At 60.3% G+C, this 12,327-nt stretch overlaps 1 protein-coding gene across 1 annotated transcript; it reads left to right on the top strand.

The window, feature by feature from the left end:
• The first annotated feature begins 575 nt into the window (after positions 1 to 575).
• NXNL2 (nucleoredoxin like 2) lies at positions 576 to 7,938 on the top strand. Its single transcript, XM_040620393.1, has 2 exons — positions 576 to 877; positions 7,770 to 7,938. The coding sequence occupies exons 1-2, from the start codon at positions 576 to 578 to the stop codon at positions 7,936 to 7,938; spliced, it is 471 nt and encodes a 156-aa protein (XP_040476327.1).
• Positions 7,939 to 12,327: the final 4,389 nt, after the last annotated feature.

Here is a 12,327-nt window from a genome sequence, read left to right as displayed (position 1 = left end):
GGCGCAGAGGGGACGGTGCCAGAGGGGAGCAGAGATCGGCGGGGCGGGGCGGGTTCCGGGAGGGGGGGCGACTGCGGAGCCAGGTGGGGGCGCCGTGTGAGGAGGGACTGGGCGGAGAGCAGGCGGAGACCCGGGAGGGCGTGGTGGGCGGAGGCGCCGGGGCGGGCCAGGCAGCTCGGCCTCCTGGAGGCGGGAGCTGCTGCAGACGCCGCTGCTTCTGGGTCGCAGGTGTCTGTGAGTGTCCCTCCCCCGCCCAGTGCGCACACCCCTACCCCAGCGAGAGGCCGAGGCCGGGGCACAGAGCAGGTGGGGCCCCAGGTCCCAGCACAGCCCGAGTACGTCTGGTGCGGCACTGCCACCCGCCCGCAGGTGACCATCTACCTGCATTCCCCGCCCCCCCCCGCCCCCGCAGGTGTCTAACGGCCGCAGGTGTCCATCCCGCACAGGTGTCCGCCCCCGCAGGTGTCCGCTCCTCAGGTATCCGCTCGCGCAGGTGTCCGTCCCACGCAGGAGTCTGTGCTCCCGCGCTCACCGCTGCCCCCGCCCCCCGCAGGTGTTCCCCCTCCCACCCGGCCATGGTGGACGTCCTGTGCGGCCGGCGCCTGCTGACCCGCGACGGCGCGTGGGTGGAGGCCGAGGCCGCGCTGCAGAACAAGGTGGTGGCGCTGTACTTCGCCGCGGGCCGGTGCGCGTCCAGCCGCGACTTCGCGCCGCTGCTCTGCCGCTTCTACGCCGAGCTGGTGGCCGAGGCGCGGACCCCCGCCCCCTTGGAGGTGGTGTTCGTGTCGGCCGACGGCAGCGAGCAGGAGATGCTGGACTTCATGCGCGAGCTGCACGGCGCCTGGCTGGCGCTGCCCTTCGACGACCCCCTGCGGCAGTGAGTGGGATAGGGCTGGGCGGCCGCGCGGAGCTGGTCCCCGACCCCAGGGGAGCCTCTCCCGCGTCCCCCGTGCTCCCCGCTCCAGCCTCCCAGCTCCTCCAGCGGGGCTGCCGCCTCCCCCGGGGCTTGGCGAACCTTGCCTCGGCGGGTCTGCTGTTTCCAACCAGCTCGGCTGCTGCGGCTGCTGCGGTGGCGAGGTCCCCTCGCGCAGGGTCTCACGGCTCAGAGAGGAGTGTGGAAGCAGGAGAGGGAGCCTCGGGAGGCTCGGGTCAGAACTGGGGACCCTGTGTGCCCTACCGCGGGCGGCCAGGTGTCGCGGAGCGGGCTGGAGACCATGTGCTGTGGGCGGGAGGAACCCCCTCCCTGCTGGCCGGGGTGTGGTTGGACTGGAATTTCCGAACTGTAGAAAGAACCAGGTCCCTGGACTCCAGGGGGGTTAATGACAGAGGCCAAGAAAATCCACCAAGGGGAGCAGGGAGAAGGTGGGACGGGGTGAGGAGGGGGCACTTGAGTGGGGAGAGGGAGGATGTGGGGAGGAGGGAGATGGTGGGATGGTGGAGGTGGGGTAGAGGAGGTGGGAAGTGGGAGAGAGGACAGAGAAGGTGGGAGGGAGGAGGGAGAAGGCAGGAGGGAGCTCAGAGAGGATGTCAGCAGGGCTGGCAGACTGGAGGGAGCAGGGCACTGATTGTCGGTTGGGGTCTGTGCCGTGGTGACAGCCTCCAGACTTGGGTGTACATTGCTCCTCACAGCGGCGTTACCCCAGCACCCCGTAACAGATGTGGAGTGAGTTTCTGGGTGTGCTTTCCAGGGGCTTCTTTTTTCTGGGGGCTGTTATTCACTTGTGGTGTAATACCCCACCTCCCCCCCGCCCCTCCTTAACCATCCTGATGACGTTCCTTGTGGACAGTTAAAATGGCAGCTGGCTTTGGAAATGTTGTGGGAGAGCAGTGCTTCCCGCAGACACGTGGGGTGGGGGATGCTGAGGAGGTGAGCCCCAGGCCGTCCAGGTGGGCACCTCGCTCCAGCAAAGTCTTACTGATGACTGGTCTACGTGACAGTGAAAATAAGCCCGAGTGGCCGTCTCGTGGGGGTGAATCTCCGGGAGTTACTGGCAGATGATTCATTATAGGGTCTGCTCTCGCGGTGGTTGGGAAATGCCTGTGATTTGCTTCACGCTCAGATTCCGCGCAGGTTTTGAAGGAACACACTCAGTTTTGGAAGTGACGGGGTGACCGTGTTGGTCATCAGGCAGAGCTGGGGCCTGGGCAGAGCCCAGCTCTGGGGTTTCCCGTGCGGTGAGGTAGGCGAGGCGTTTGCTGCCCAGCGTCATGGTGCTCCTGTGTCGTATGTGGGCTGCCCCGATTGGTGAGTTTGGAGCTGCGGTGGTGGTTGTGTGCCAGCATTTGCCCCATTTCACAGATGCGTCCCTGAGGTGTGAGGAGGCCGGTGCTCCCGGCTCTGGAGCCTGACTCTGTCCGACACTTCCCCTTCGTCTCCCCCTCCGAGGGGTCCCAGGGAACCAGGAGCCTCAGCTCCTCTGCTCGGCCTCTCCCCGTCTGCCAGGGAGGGCCTGGCCGGGCTCCTCCTGGTTCTCCTGGGATGTGGTCACAGCCCTTGAGGTCCACTGCCCTCAGCCGAGCAGCTCAGGTCCTGTGCGGCCAGCCTGGTCTTGGGAAGAAGCCAGCCTCGGTTTTCCTTCTGTGAGGTTAGCTCCTTGCCCTTCTGCTCTCCAGACGGGACCTCGTTAGCTCTCCTTGTGATTTCTGTGGTAGGAAATGGGCTGTTCTGTGGGACTACGGGGAGCTACGCCTGAGTTCCGCCCATTCCAGCCGGATACACAGAATCAGATGACCAGCAACACGGAAATCACCACCACCATGGAGCACAAAGGAGTGTGGACGCATGCGGGCAGCCTTTGGGGAAGTTTCCAGAAGTGTGTGGAACACGGCGCTCTGTGTGGTGCCCCGGGCAGGTGGGGCCAGGACAGGAGTCACCGGGGCCCCTCTAGGTCCGTCACGGTCCGGGACCCTGGCCACCCACTGGTTGACTGCTGACCCCCTGAGTCCCAGGATGAGGAGGAGAATTCCGCAGACAGCCCCCACGGGGGTGCCCTGGGCATGGCTGGCGGCCGGATGGCTGGCGGGTGATCACAACCCTTCTGCCTGGACACACACGTGTTTACTGATGTCCCCGCAGCCGGTGCCTATGAGCAGCCTGAGTGTGGGGACAGCACCGAGGATGGGGGGTCCTGCCCATCTTCCTGCCCTTTATTATGGGCCCAGCACCCAAGCATCACCTTCTGCTTCTGCCAGCAGGAATTCCTGTCTCCTGCTGTCACAGGCAAGACCCACTCCGTGGTGATTGTCATGGACTTTATGATTGCCCTGGAACCTCAGTAGGCCCCCGAGAGGCCTGGAGTGGCCCTCCCCACCTCCAGTCCGCTCTGGCTCCCACTGCCCCCACCATGGGCCAGGCAGATGGATGCCTCAGCCCTCAGGCTGACAGGTTTTCGTTGGATGGAGAACACAGCTGGCCATGGCTTCGTTTCTCGAGTAGACAATGGCTCCATTAGAGCTGTCCACTGGATGGGGTCCAGTGGGTGCTGATGCCAAGTTTCTCAGCAAGCCCATGCTCCCTGCCCTCTCCCCAGCCCTGTGTCCCAGCTCCCCCTGGGCCTCCTGACTCAGCACGTCCCCGTCAGGCACCGGCTCTACCGAGTCTGGTTTTCTCATTGCTACTTCCTTCACTTAGGCCCTGGACCATCGGCATGTTCTCACTCATCCCCCCGCCTCAGTGTCCATGTCTGACGGACTCTTGTTCTGAAACCCTCCTCCTCTCATCAGAGGCAGTCTGGCCCCACCGGGGCAACCCCAGCTCCCCAGGGGGCTCAGTCCATGTGTTGTCTGCCTTACACTCACCTCCTGTTGCCCCTTTGTACCTATGTTCCGGCCAGACTGGGCAGCTGATATTCCAGAATACCCCGCATCTTTCCCACCTCCAAACCTTGCACAGGTGCTGCAGTCACCCAACCTTGGAGCCCCCACTTCCTCGCCTGGCAGCCCCTACACCTCCCCCGTGCTTCTGGGGGCGCTGGGGGCATTTCTGGTGGGGGGTGGTGGTGCTGTGCCCTTCCTGCACCCAGCACCACCGGTGGGAGGAGGGTCTCTGCAGTCTTTAAGGTTGGAGCAGACACTGTCCAGCGCTTGCTGCCTGCAGGCTGTGTCTTGGGTGGGTGGCTGGAGCAACTGGAGAGATTTGCTGGCCAAGTCTTCCAGTGGCCAAGGTGGGAAGAGGCTGGAACCAGAGTTGCCATGGCAACCCAGAAGGACTTGTGCAGGGAAGAGGACATGCTGTGTTCGGTGAAGGGAGGGATCCAGGATTGCAGCAGTGCCCAGTGCCGAGGGCTGGGAGGAACTCGGAATCCCTGACAGCCACAGTACTCCGAGTTCTCACACCTGCAATGTGCGTGGCCACGGGGCTCTCCCTTCCCAGACACAGCCTGCTCCCTGGGGACACAGTGCTCGGAGCAGTTGGAGAGGCTTCCAAGGTTACGGTTGTCCCCTGGGCGGAGGCTGCCAGGGTGGGGATTTGAGGGCCCACATGGCTGACTCTGAAGCTATTCGGGAGCAAATGTCTATTCCAGACTCCACCTCACCGCCCTAAGCCCGGCTTGCCTTGCGCCCCCCTGACGGAGTCAGAGCTGATTTTGCGTTGCAAGGGATGAGAGCAACAGCTCCAAGCTTAAACAGCAAATGTTGTTGATCAGCTTAACTTAAACATCCCACAGTCAGGAGCTGGTCTCGAGGGAGGGGGGAGGCCAGGGAGGACAGTTTGCTTTCTGCCATGCGTGCTTCAGGCTCAGGCTGCAGCCAGTGGCCACCTGGGAAATCCCGTCTCTCCTCAAGCTGGCAGAGTGGCTGCTGCATCTCAGGCTGCATGTCCTCACACGTCCTCTTTCCTGGCACACGTGCAAGGGCTCTGCGGGGTCTCACGGGTTCTGAGTCTGCTGGGCACCCATCTGGTGCTGGTCAGCGGAGCCAGGCTACGCTGCACTGGACAGTCAGCCCGGCTGGAACTGGGGGTGGGCTTCCCATCAGTAACAGCCCGTGTGTTTTGATCCCTTGGCAGCTGTTGGTCTAGTCACCATCTCATCCTCCCAGCAACCCAGGGAGGTGCGTCGTGTTTTTCCCATGGTGTAGGTGAGGACTCTGGGGTGCAGGGAGGTTGGCTAGCTTGCCCAAGTCCCTCAGCTAGTTCATGCCAGAAAGTGCAGGGCTGTGGACTGGTCAGCAAGCTGCAGACTCTACCACCCAGACAGTCAAGGGCACGGTTCTCAGCTTCCCTCCTTGGGGTCCCTGGATGGTGGAGGGAAGGGATGCAGGCGGCCCTGGGAGATTGGCAGGCACGAATCCCTGGGGGATTGTGGGCTCCACCCCCACCAGCAGGGGCAGGAGACTCTCCCTGGTGCTGCTGCTGCTGCCGGTCTGGGACCCCATGCCCAGAGCACTCACTGCTCCTGCTGCTCCACGGTGGGGCCTGGACCAGCAGCCGCCACATGGGGAGCCTGGCAGGGATACGGGTGTGAAGTCAGGAACGTGTGTGGGCTCCGCCAGGAGATCCCCTCACCACCCTCCAGGACACCCCAGGGCCCCCTGGCCTTGAGGGTAAGCCCTAGAGGGACCGCTGTGACGCGGTGGACGCTGCACGCCCCGCCATGCTGCCCACGGCGGAGGCCCGGACAGAGTCTCTCGTGGGCACCGCCGTTTCCTGCAGCTGTTAAGTCAAGGGCTGCTGCGTAGTTCCTCTTTTCTTCGTGTTTGTTTTATGCTTTGGGGGAAAGCTAATTTCTTAGGCATCTCAAATTCCTGGGGTTGTGCAGGATTCTGAAAACACTGGGGGGCCTCTCCCCCACCTCAGCTGGGTCCCACCCCGCACCCCACGAATTGCCAGACCTGCGGGCTCGTGATTGAGGCCGGGGTTCATCCCGAGGTCGGCGTCTGTCCAACTGTGCTTTGCGTTTGTCAGTCCTGGTGTCTGTTTCAGTCACGATCACGTTTAATAGCTGACTTGTTTCTCTCCGACGTTCATGTCTCCTCCTCACATGAGTAACTGGGGGACGCCGCGCAGACCGGCTTCTAGAAGCTGCTGGAGGGGCAGCCAGCCCAGCGCGGGGTTCCTTCGGGAACCGGCAGTCCGGGCAGCGGTGGGGCGTGGCAGGAGTGATGGGGCCCGCCCGTGGTGTCCGCGAGCAGTGTGGAGTCCACCGTGGGCTGGGACTGGTCATCGCCTGACTCCGGATGCTCCCGTGTCTTCCTTTCTCCCTCGGGCAGTCCTGGCAGAGCCCTGCTCCGTGCGTCTTCCCTGGAGCCAGGTCGGTTTGTCTGTCCGTGACTTCTGTGTTCGGTGTGCGTGCTTCTCGGATCAGACACACAGCTCGTCTATACAGATGCTTGTCCTTCAGGAGAGTGTGTTTAAGAGCACAGCTTCCTGTGTCTGATGGTGTGTACGGCTGGGGGTCCGGAGTTTATTCTGCGTTGTCCTCTTCTAATTAGGTTGAAGTCTGTGCTGCTGTTTTATGTGTAACATATGCTTATTTAGTTTTTAAACTCATTCCAAAAATTATTTCGTATTGATTTCCAATTTCTATTATGTTATGGTCTGATTAAGTGGTCTATATGCTATTGATTATTTGAAATTTATTTATTTTTTGAAGATTTATTTATATATTTGAGAGAGCATGAGCGGGAGGAGGGGCAGAGGGAGAATCAGACTCCCCACTGAACAGGGAGCCCGACACGGCACGGGACTCACGACACGGGACTCATGACACGGGACTCGATCCCAGGAACCTGGGATCAGGACCTGAGCCGAAGGCAGCTGCTCAGCCGACTGAGCCACCCAGGCGCCCCTGATTATTTGCAATGTATTAAGATCCCTTTGTGGCTGAGAGCAGGCTGCTTTTGTCACCGTCTCTCGATGTTTGAAAACAAGGCCATCTCTCTATGTTGGGTGGAGCCAGAAAGCTGCAGGAAGGCCGTGACGGAGGCGTCAGCGGGAGATGTGGTAATGGGAGGCTCTCATGTGCGTTTTTCCTTCCACGCAGACCCACAGTCCTGAGGTGACAGATGAGGGAAATCAGCTTACTGTTTACGGGAGGCTGGAGAAGGCCGGCCTTGGAAACGGGGAGGGATTTTCATCAGCTGCCCTGTCCTGAGGACAGTAATCCCGGGGAAGGTTATGGGGAGAAACCAAGAAGGTAGACACTATTTTCTCTAAATGGACACAAATAATTTTGTAAAAACATCTCTCACAGGGTTGCACCTGACAGGAAACGCAACCAAGAAATATGTCGTACTGTTGACCAGCCTGCCGTTGAGTGTGCTGGGCAGAAAGTCTCACACGGCTTTGTGTGGCTGTAGAACTCGAGTGTTTACTCGGACCGCGGATATTGTTCTGCTTCTTGAATGTAGGAGGGATGTAAATTTGTTGGGGGTGTCTCTGGGTTTAAAATTGCACTGTCCAGTATGGGTGACACCTGCCACTTGTGGCTACTTAAATTTAAATTAGCTGAGATGGAAAATTCGTTTTCTCAGGCCTGTCAGCACTTTCGGGTGCTCCAGGAACCCTCGCAGCTGTCAGTTGGGGCAGCTCAGGTCCAGAGCCGCGCCCTCCCTGCGGACGCTCCCTTGGCTTAGGACAGGCCCGCAGCAGGGAGAGTAGGTGAAGAGGAGCCCAGCGCGGAGGAGGGCGTGCCTGCAGGTGGGGGGCTGAGGCTTGGCAGGGTCAGCTGGCCGGCCCTCGGGGAGGCCCCGGTCCCCTCGGACGTGCACCTGGCGGCCCACCTGCTCCCCTGCTGACCCGGCCTTCCCCTCCCTCTTCTCTCCTGCAGTGAGCTGAGGACCAGGTACCACATCTCCGTCACCCCCAGGCTGGTGGTTGTGAAACCCAGTGGGGAGGTCATCACAGACAAAGGGCGGAAGCAGGTCCGCGAGCGGGGGCTGGCCTGCTTCCAGAACTGGGTGGAGGCCGCCAACATCTTTCAGAATTTCTCTGGATGACACGGGGGTCTCCAGGCCTGGGCAGGTGCGCCGCACGGGAGAAGGGGAGTGGGCTGGTTTCCAATCTCTGCCCGCACCAAGGGAGCTCGTGTCAGAGCAGAGGCGAAAACACCGCCCATGAAGAGCGCGCCCTCCCTGCGCGGACTTACTGTGATTCTTCTTAGCGTAGCTTTCTCCGCGGGGACTTGAGCAGCTTCACGTCGAGCGTGTGGAAATCTGTGGAACCGTGTATTTATACCCACTCTTCAGGTGAGATAATATATTTATTGACACATCGTCTGGAGCTCTGTTCATGTTGGTGATTTGCAGTCACCCTGCATTTATTACTGAGGTTTGCGGAATCCACATGCTTTAATAAAGAAACCTGTGTCCACGGAGCCCCTGATCTCCTTCCTCTTCGCTGCAAACCAAGTGCTCTTACGCGGAGAGAGAAGTGCCGCGGGAATACCGTTCTCGAGCACTTGGTTCTGTGTTTCAAAGTGCCAGAGCTTTTCCAGGCTGTGTGTTCGTGTCTTCAAGGTCTGATGCGTGTCTCCGAAAAGGTGCTGGCGGGTCAGGGAAGCAGAGGCCCAGGCGCCGTCTCTGCAAAGAAGAGCACGAGGGGGTCTGTCGGGGGTCCCTCACCAACCCCTGCTTCCTCTCGTGCTGCCCGGGCACTTGTCACTCAGGTCACTGGGATTCGGAAATACCGGGTCCCCTCCGGCCCACCTGCCGGGACCCTCGGCTGAGGATTTGCTGCACAGCTGTCCCTCGGAGGGCACCACACAGACACACGGACACAAACACACTGCACACAGACACACATAATTCAAACAACACACGTACACAGTGCACGCCCCACATGTGTGTTCTGAGCGCCTCTCCACTCTCTCCTTCGTTGCGTTCTGCTCTGGGTCCATGAAAGCACAAAAAGGTGTCTGTGTCTGTCTGTCAGTCAGGACAATAACACTACTTTAATGTCTTTTTTCTGCGTAGTTTCTGTTAACCCGAGTTCTTTTTCCTTCTGTTTATTGAGGGGGACTACAGGGCACCCCAGTGGTTTGGGGCCTAAGCAGAACCCCAGCGGGTTTCAGAGACCAAAGGGGCCCCTGTGGGGTTGGGGGACTGTGAGACCACAGTGGAGTTGGGTTCTGAGCTCCCCTCTAGAGTGGTCTTGCTGGTTCATTCTGAGGTGACCTCCCTCCTGAGCTGGCCATGTCTGTCAGGAAACCCCCTCGCATGTCCTGTTGTGGGCAGAGGACTGGCCGTGGCTCCTTCGGGCGTCCTGGGCGCACACCTCTGGGCGCAGTCCTCGGATGCCCCTGGGCTCCCCTGCTCCAGCCCCGTCTCCGGCACGAGAGGCCCCTTGGCCAGCTCTGGGCAAAGGTGTGGAGCGTGTCCCCCGGGGCAGGTCCGATGACCTCCAACAGTGGTCAGTGGGTCCATGGTGCCGGTGCCGGCTCGCACGGCTGTGGGCCTCGGGGTGGGCACCACCCGCTCCCACAGGGCTCCCGGCATGTTCTACTGTTCGCTCTTTTGTTTCCCAAGATTTAAAACCCCCGCGATGATTTCACTCCATGAAGCCGTGCCGTTAGGGGCACGTGTTAACTGCGGGTTTGCTTGACCGGCGAGAAAACCCGCGAAAAGAGTTCATTTTAAGTGTGACACCACGAGGAAGACTCCTTTTTAAATTGTTATTTCATTTAGCGAACTGACCCAGTGCTGTGCGAGTCTCATTTTCTGCCTTAAACTGCATTTCTCATCTTCACAAGGCCCCCGGTTGCACCTGCGTGTTCCCTGTTACCTCTGCGTCTGCCCGACGTGGCCGTGGAGCAGGAGCATGGCACAGGGGGTCTCTGCACACCGAGGGTGGGGTGGCAGGAAGTCACCCCTGGATAAAACTGGATGTGGCTAGACCAGATCTGGGGTCAGCATCCTGGACCACATCCCTCTGCCCCATGTGGAACCCCCCTGCCACCCGCGGCCCATGGGGTCAGTCCCACCCTCAGAGAACAGTGGCCGCTAGACAGGATTTCCACGGGTTACCTGCCTCCCGAGACAGCACTTCTCAGGCTGCACCTACTTCTCCTAAATATCCCTCCAGAATCGCTGTGCACCCCGCGACGGCAGCCTGCAACGCTGTCCCCTGCCCCTCGTCTCTCACTTCCTCGTCAGATAGTGTGTTTAGTGTCTGGGTTTGGTCTGCAAGGCTTTCTGGTTCTCCAGACGCTGCATCACGGGGGGCCTGGCGGCCGCGGGCACTGCCACATCACACAGGGAGAGGAGAAGAGACTCTCCGGCTGCGGTTACAGGGAGAGGGCGGGCTAGGACTGGGCACGCCTCCGTTATGCTTCAGAGACGAGATCTCTTATCATTCCTGGTGAACACAGACCCCGGGACGGAGGCCGTGTGGTTTTGGGGCTCGCATTCTCAGGGACTAGGCTCGCGGGAAACGCTGCTTCTCACGGATGTTCTTTTGCTTTTCTGCTCTTTTTCTGAAACAGGGAAGTCATTACCTTTCCTTACACGTGTGTCATGTTTGTTTTCTTGTGACGGATAATCCTCTTTGGTTTGAGGAGAAATGCGTCACATTAATACAGGGTTTTGGGTATCTGTTAATTCATTCGGCAGGCGTCTGGGCTGGCAGATGTGATGACGTGCGTGCCGAGGCTGGTGGGGACCCAGGCAGGGTGTGGGCTCGCGACGCCGGGGGGCGGCTCTGGGGAACCTGCAGGGACAGCTGTCACCTGACTCCACATTCAGTTGAGACCTCAACTCCATACTGGGAGAGCAGGTCTGAGGCCTTTCCCAGACGGGATTATTTCTCCACGCTGGTGGCCGCTGTCTGCCGTGAGCTGGGCAGGGGAGATCCCTCTGCACTGAAGGAAGGCCGCCGTGCTGGGGTGCGATGCCAGTATGGGGGTTCTCGCTGCCGGAGGCCACCTCGCCCAGGACGGTGCTCTGCCTCTCCTGGTGTCCACCAGCAGGCTTTGCCGCACGCCCCGTGCTCAGCACATGCTCACAAGCATCCCGTGGAGCCGGCTGTCCTGAAGAGTCACTGTAACCCACTGGCTGAAATAAAGCCCCAGCTGGGCAGGACCAGGGGATGGGGTGGGGTTGTCCGCGGGGCAGATTCTGGGGGAAGGAAGCTGCATGAGACTTCTGGATGACAGGGGCAGAGAAGAATGTTTTCCCAGCCGGGGCAAAGCTCTCTGCAGGCTGCTGGCTTTTGTAAGACTCCCTGCGGGGTCCTTCTCTATCCTCCCTCTCCCCCTTTGGGAGGAACCCAGGACCCGCAGACTTGGGGAGCCCCCCTTCCTCCCAGGGCTTCTGCGGTGGAGGTGTTGGCGGGAGGGTTCTGGGGGCTGCTCTTACAGTGCAGTTGATTAAACCCACCCAGTCAGAGCTCATCCCAATGCACAGAATTGGTGGATTTGAGACATTGTTTCCTGCATCTCCGTGTTCAGGTGGAGTGGTGCCCACCGTCAGCTGGGACGGGTGCCTTGCCTGCGGCCGTGAGCCTCCCGCACTCAGGCACACCCCGCACGCTCCCAACTGCCGGACGCCTGCCTGCCTTCCCCAGGGCCTGTTGTCTGAAAAGGCCCAGAGGGTCAGTGCAGGGCCCCGAGGGTTGGAAGTAGCAGGCTGTGGGGAGGGGGGCCAGCTCTGGGGCCACATCAGGAAAGCCCCCCGAGCCGCAGGGGGCCCCCGCCTGTCACTTGGACGACCGCCATGGTCCCTGGCTGGACTCTGGGTGTCCACTCCCCACCTCCTGGAGTGTGTGGTCCACACAACAGCGAGGCCCGTCCTTCACGTGGAAATCAGGTCGTGTTATGACCCTGTTTCCCAGCACCTGAGACTGCGGCCGGGTCCTCAGCTACCTTGAGAGCAGAGATTGCACTCGTATCTGGTTCATAGCACTGTACCTACTCGATGCTCCGTGACTACTTGTCAACTGACTCAATTCTAAGATTTTATTTATTTATTTACTTATTTTAGAAAGAGGGACAGAGTGCGTGTGCGTGAGCACGAGCTGGGGGAGGGAGAGGGTAAGAATCTCAAGCAGACTCCTTGTTGAGCGCAGAGCCCCATGTGGGGCTGGAGCCCACGAACAACCCTGAGGTCATGACCAGAGCCAGAATCAAGGGTCAGACATCAACCAGCTGAGCCCCCCAGATGCCCCTCACTTACTGGATTCCGATGTCTACTGAGCCCGATCGTGGATGGCGTCCTGTAGGTCACTGGGTCCAGCTGCATGTCCGTGGACTTGATGCTGGTCTTTAACGGTTGCTGGGTTGGGCACCCTCGTCCAGGTGACTCCTAGCGCTTTGGCTGGGACACAGAGAATCTGCGCCTGACTTGGTGAAGAGTGAAGGAGCGAGTGGTCTCTCCCGCCCTGAGGTGCGTGCT

Source organism: Ursus maritimus, unplaced genomic scaffold, assembly GCF_017311325.1.
Source record: "Ursus maritimus isolate PB19 unplaced genomic scaffold, ASM1731132v1 scaffold_34, whole genome shotgun sequence".
Classification (NCBI taxonomy): domain Eukaryota; kingdom Metazoa; phylum Chordata; class Mammalia; order Carnivora; family Ursidae; genus Ursus; species Ursus maritimus.
This window is presented reverse-complemented; position numbering and strand designations above follow the sequence as displayed.

Bases quoted from the DNA above. Each gene is read 5' to 3' on its own strand.
- NXNL2 (XM_040620393.1), top strand. From the start codon at position 576: ATGGTGGACGTCCTGTGCGGCCGGCGCCTGCTGACCCGCGACGGCGCG. The intron at 878-7,769 runs GTGAGTGGGATA...TCTCTCCTGCAG, and splicing joins TTCGACGACCCCCTGCGGCA to TGAGCTGAGGACCAGGTACC.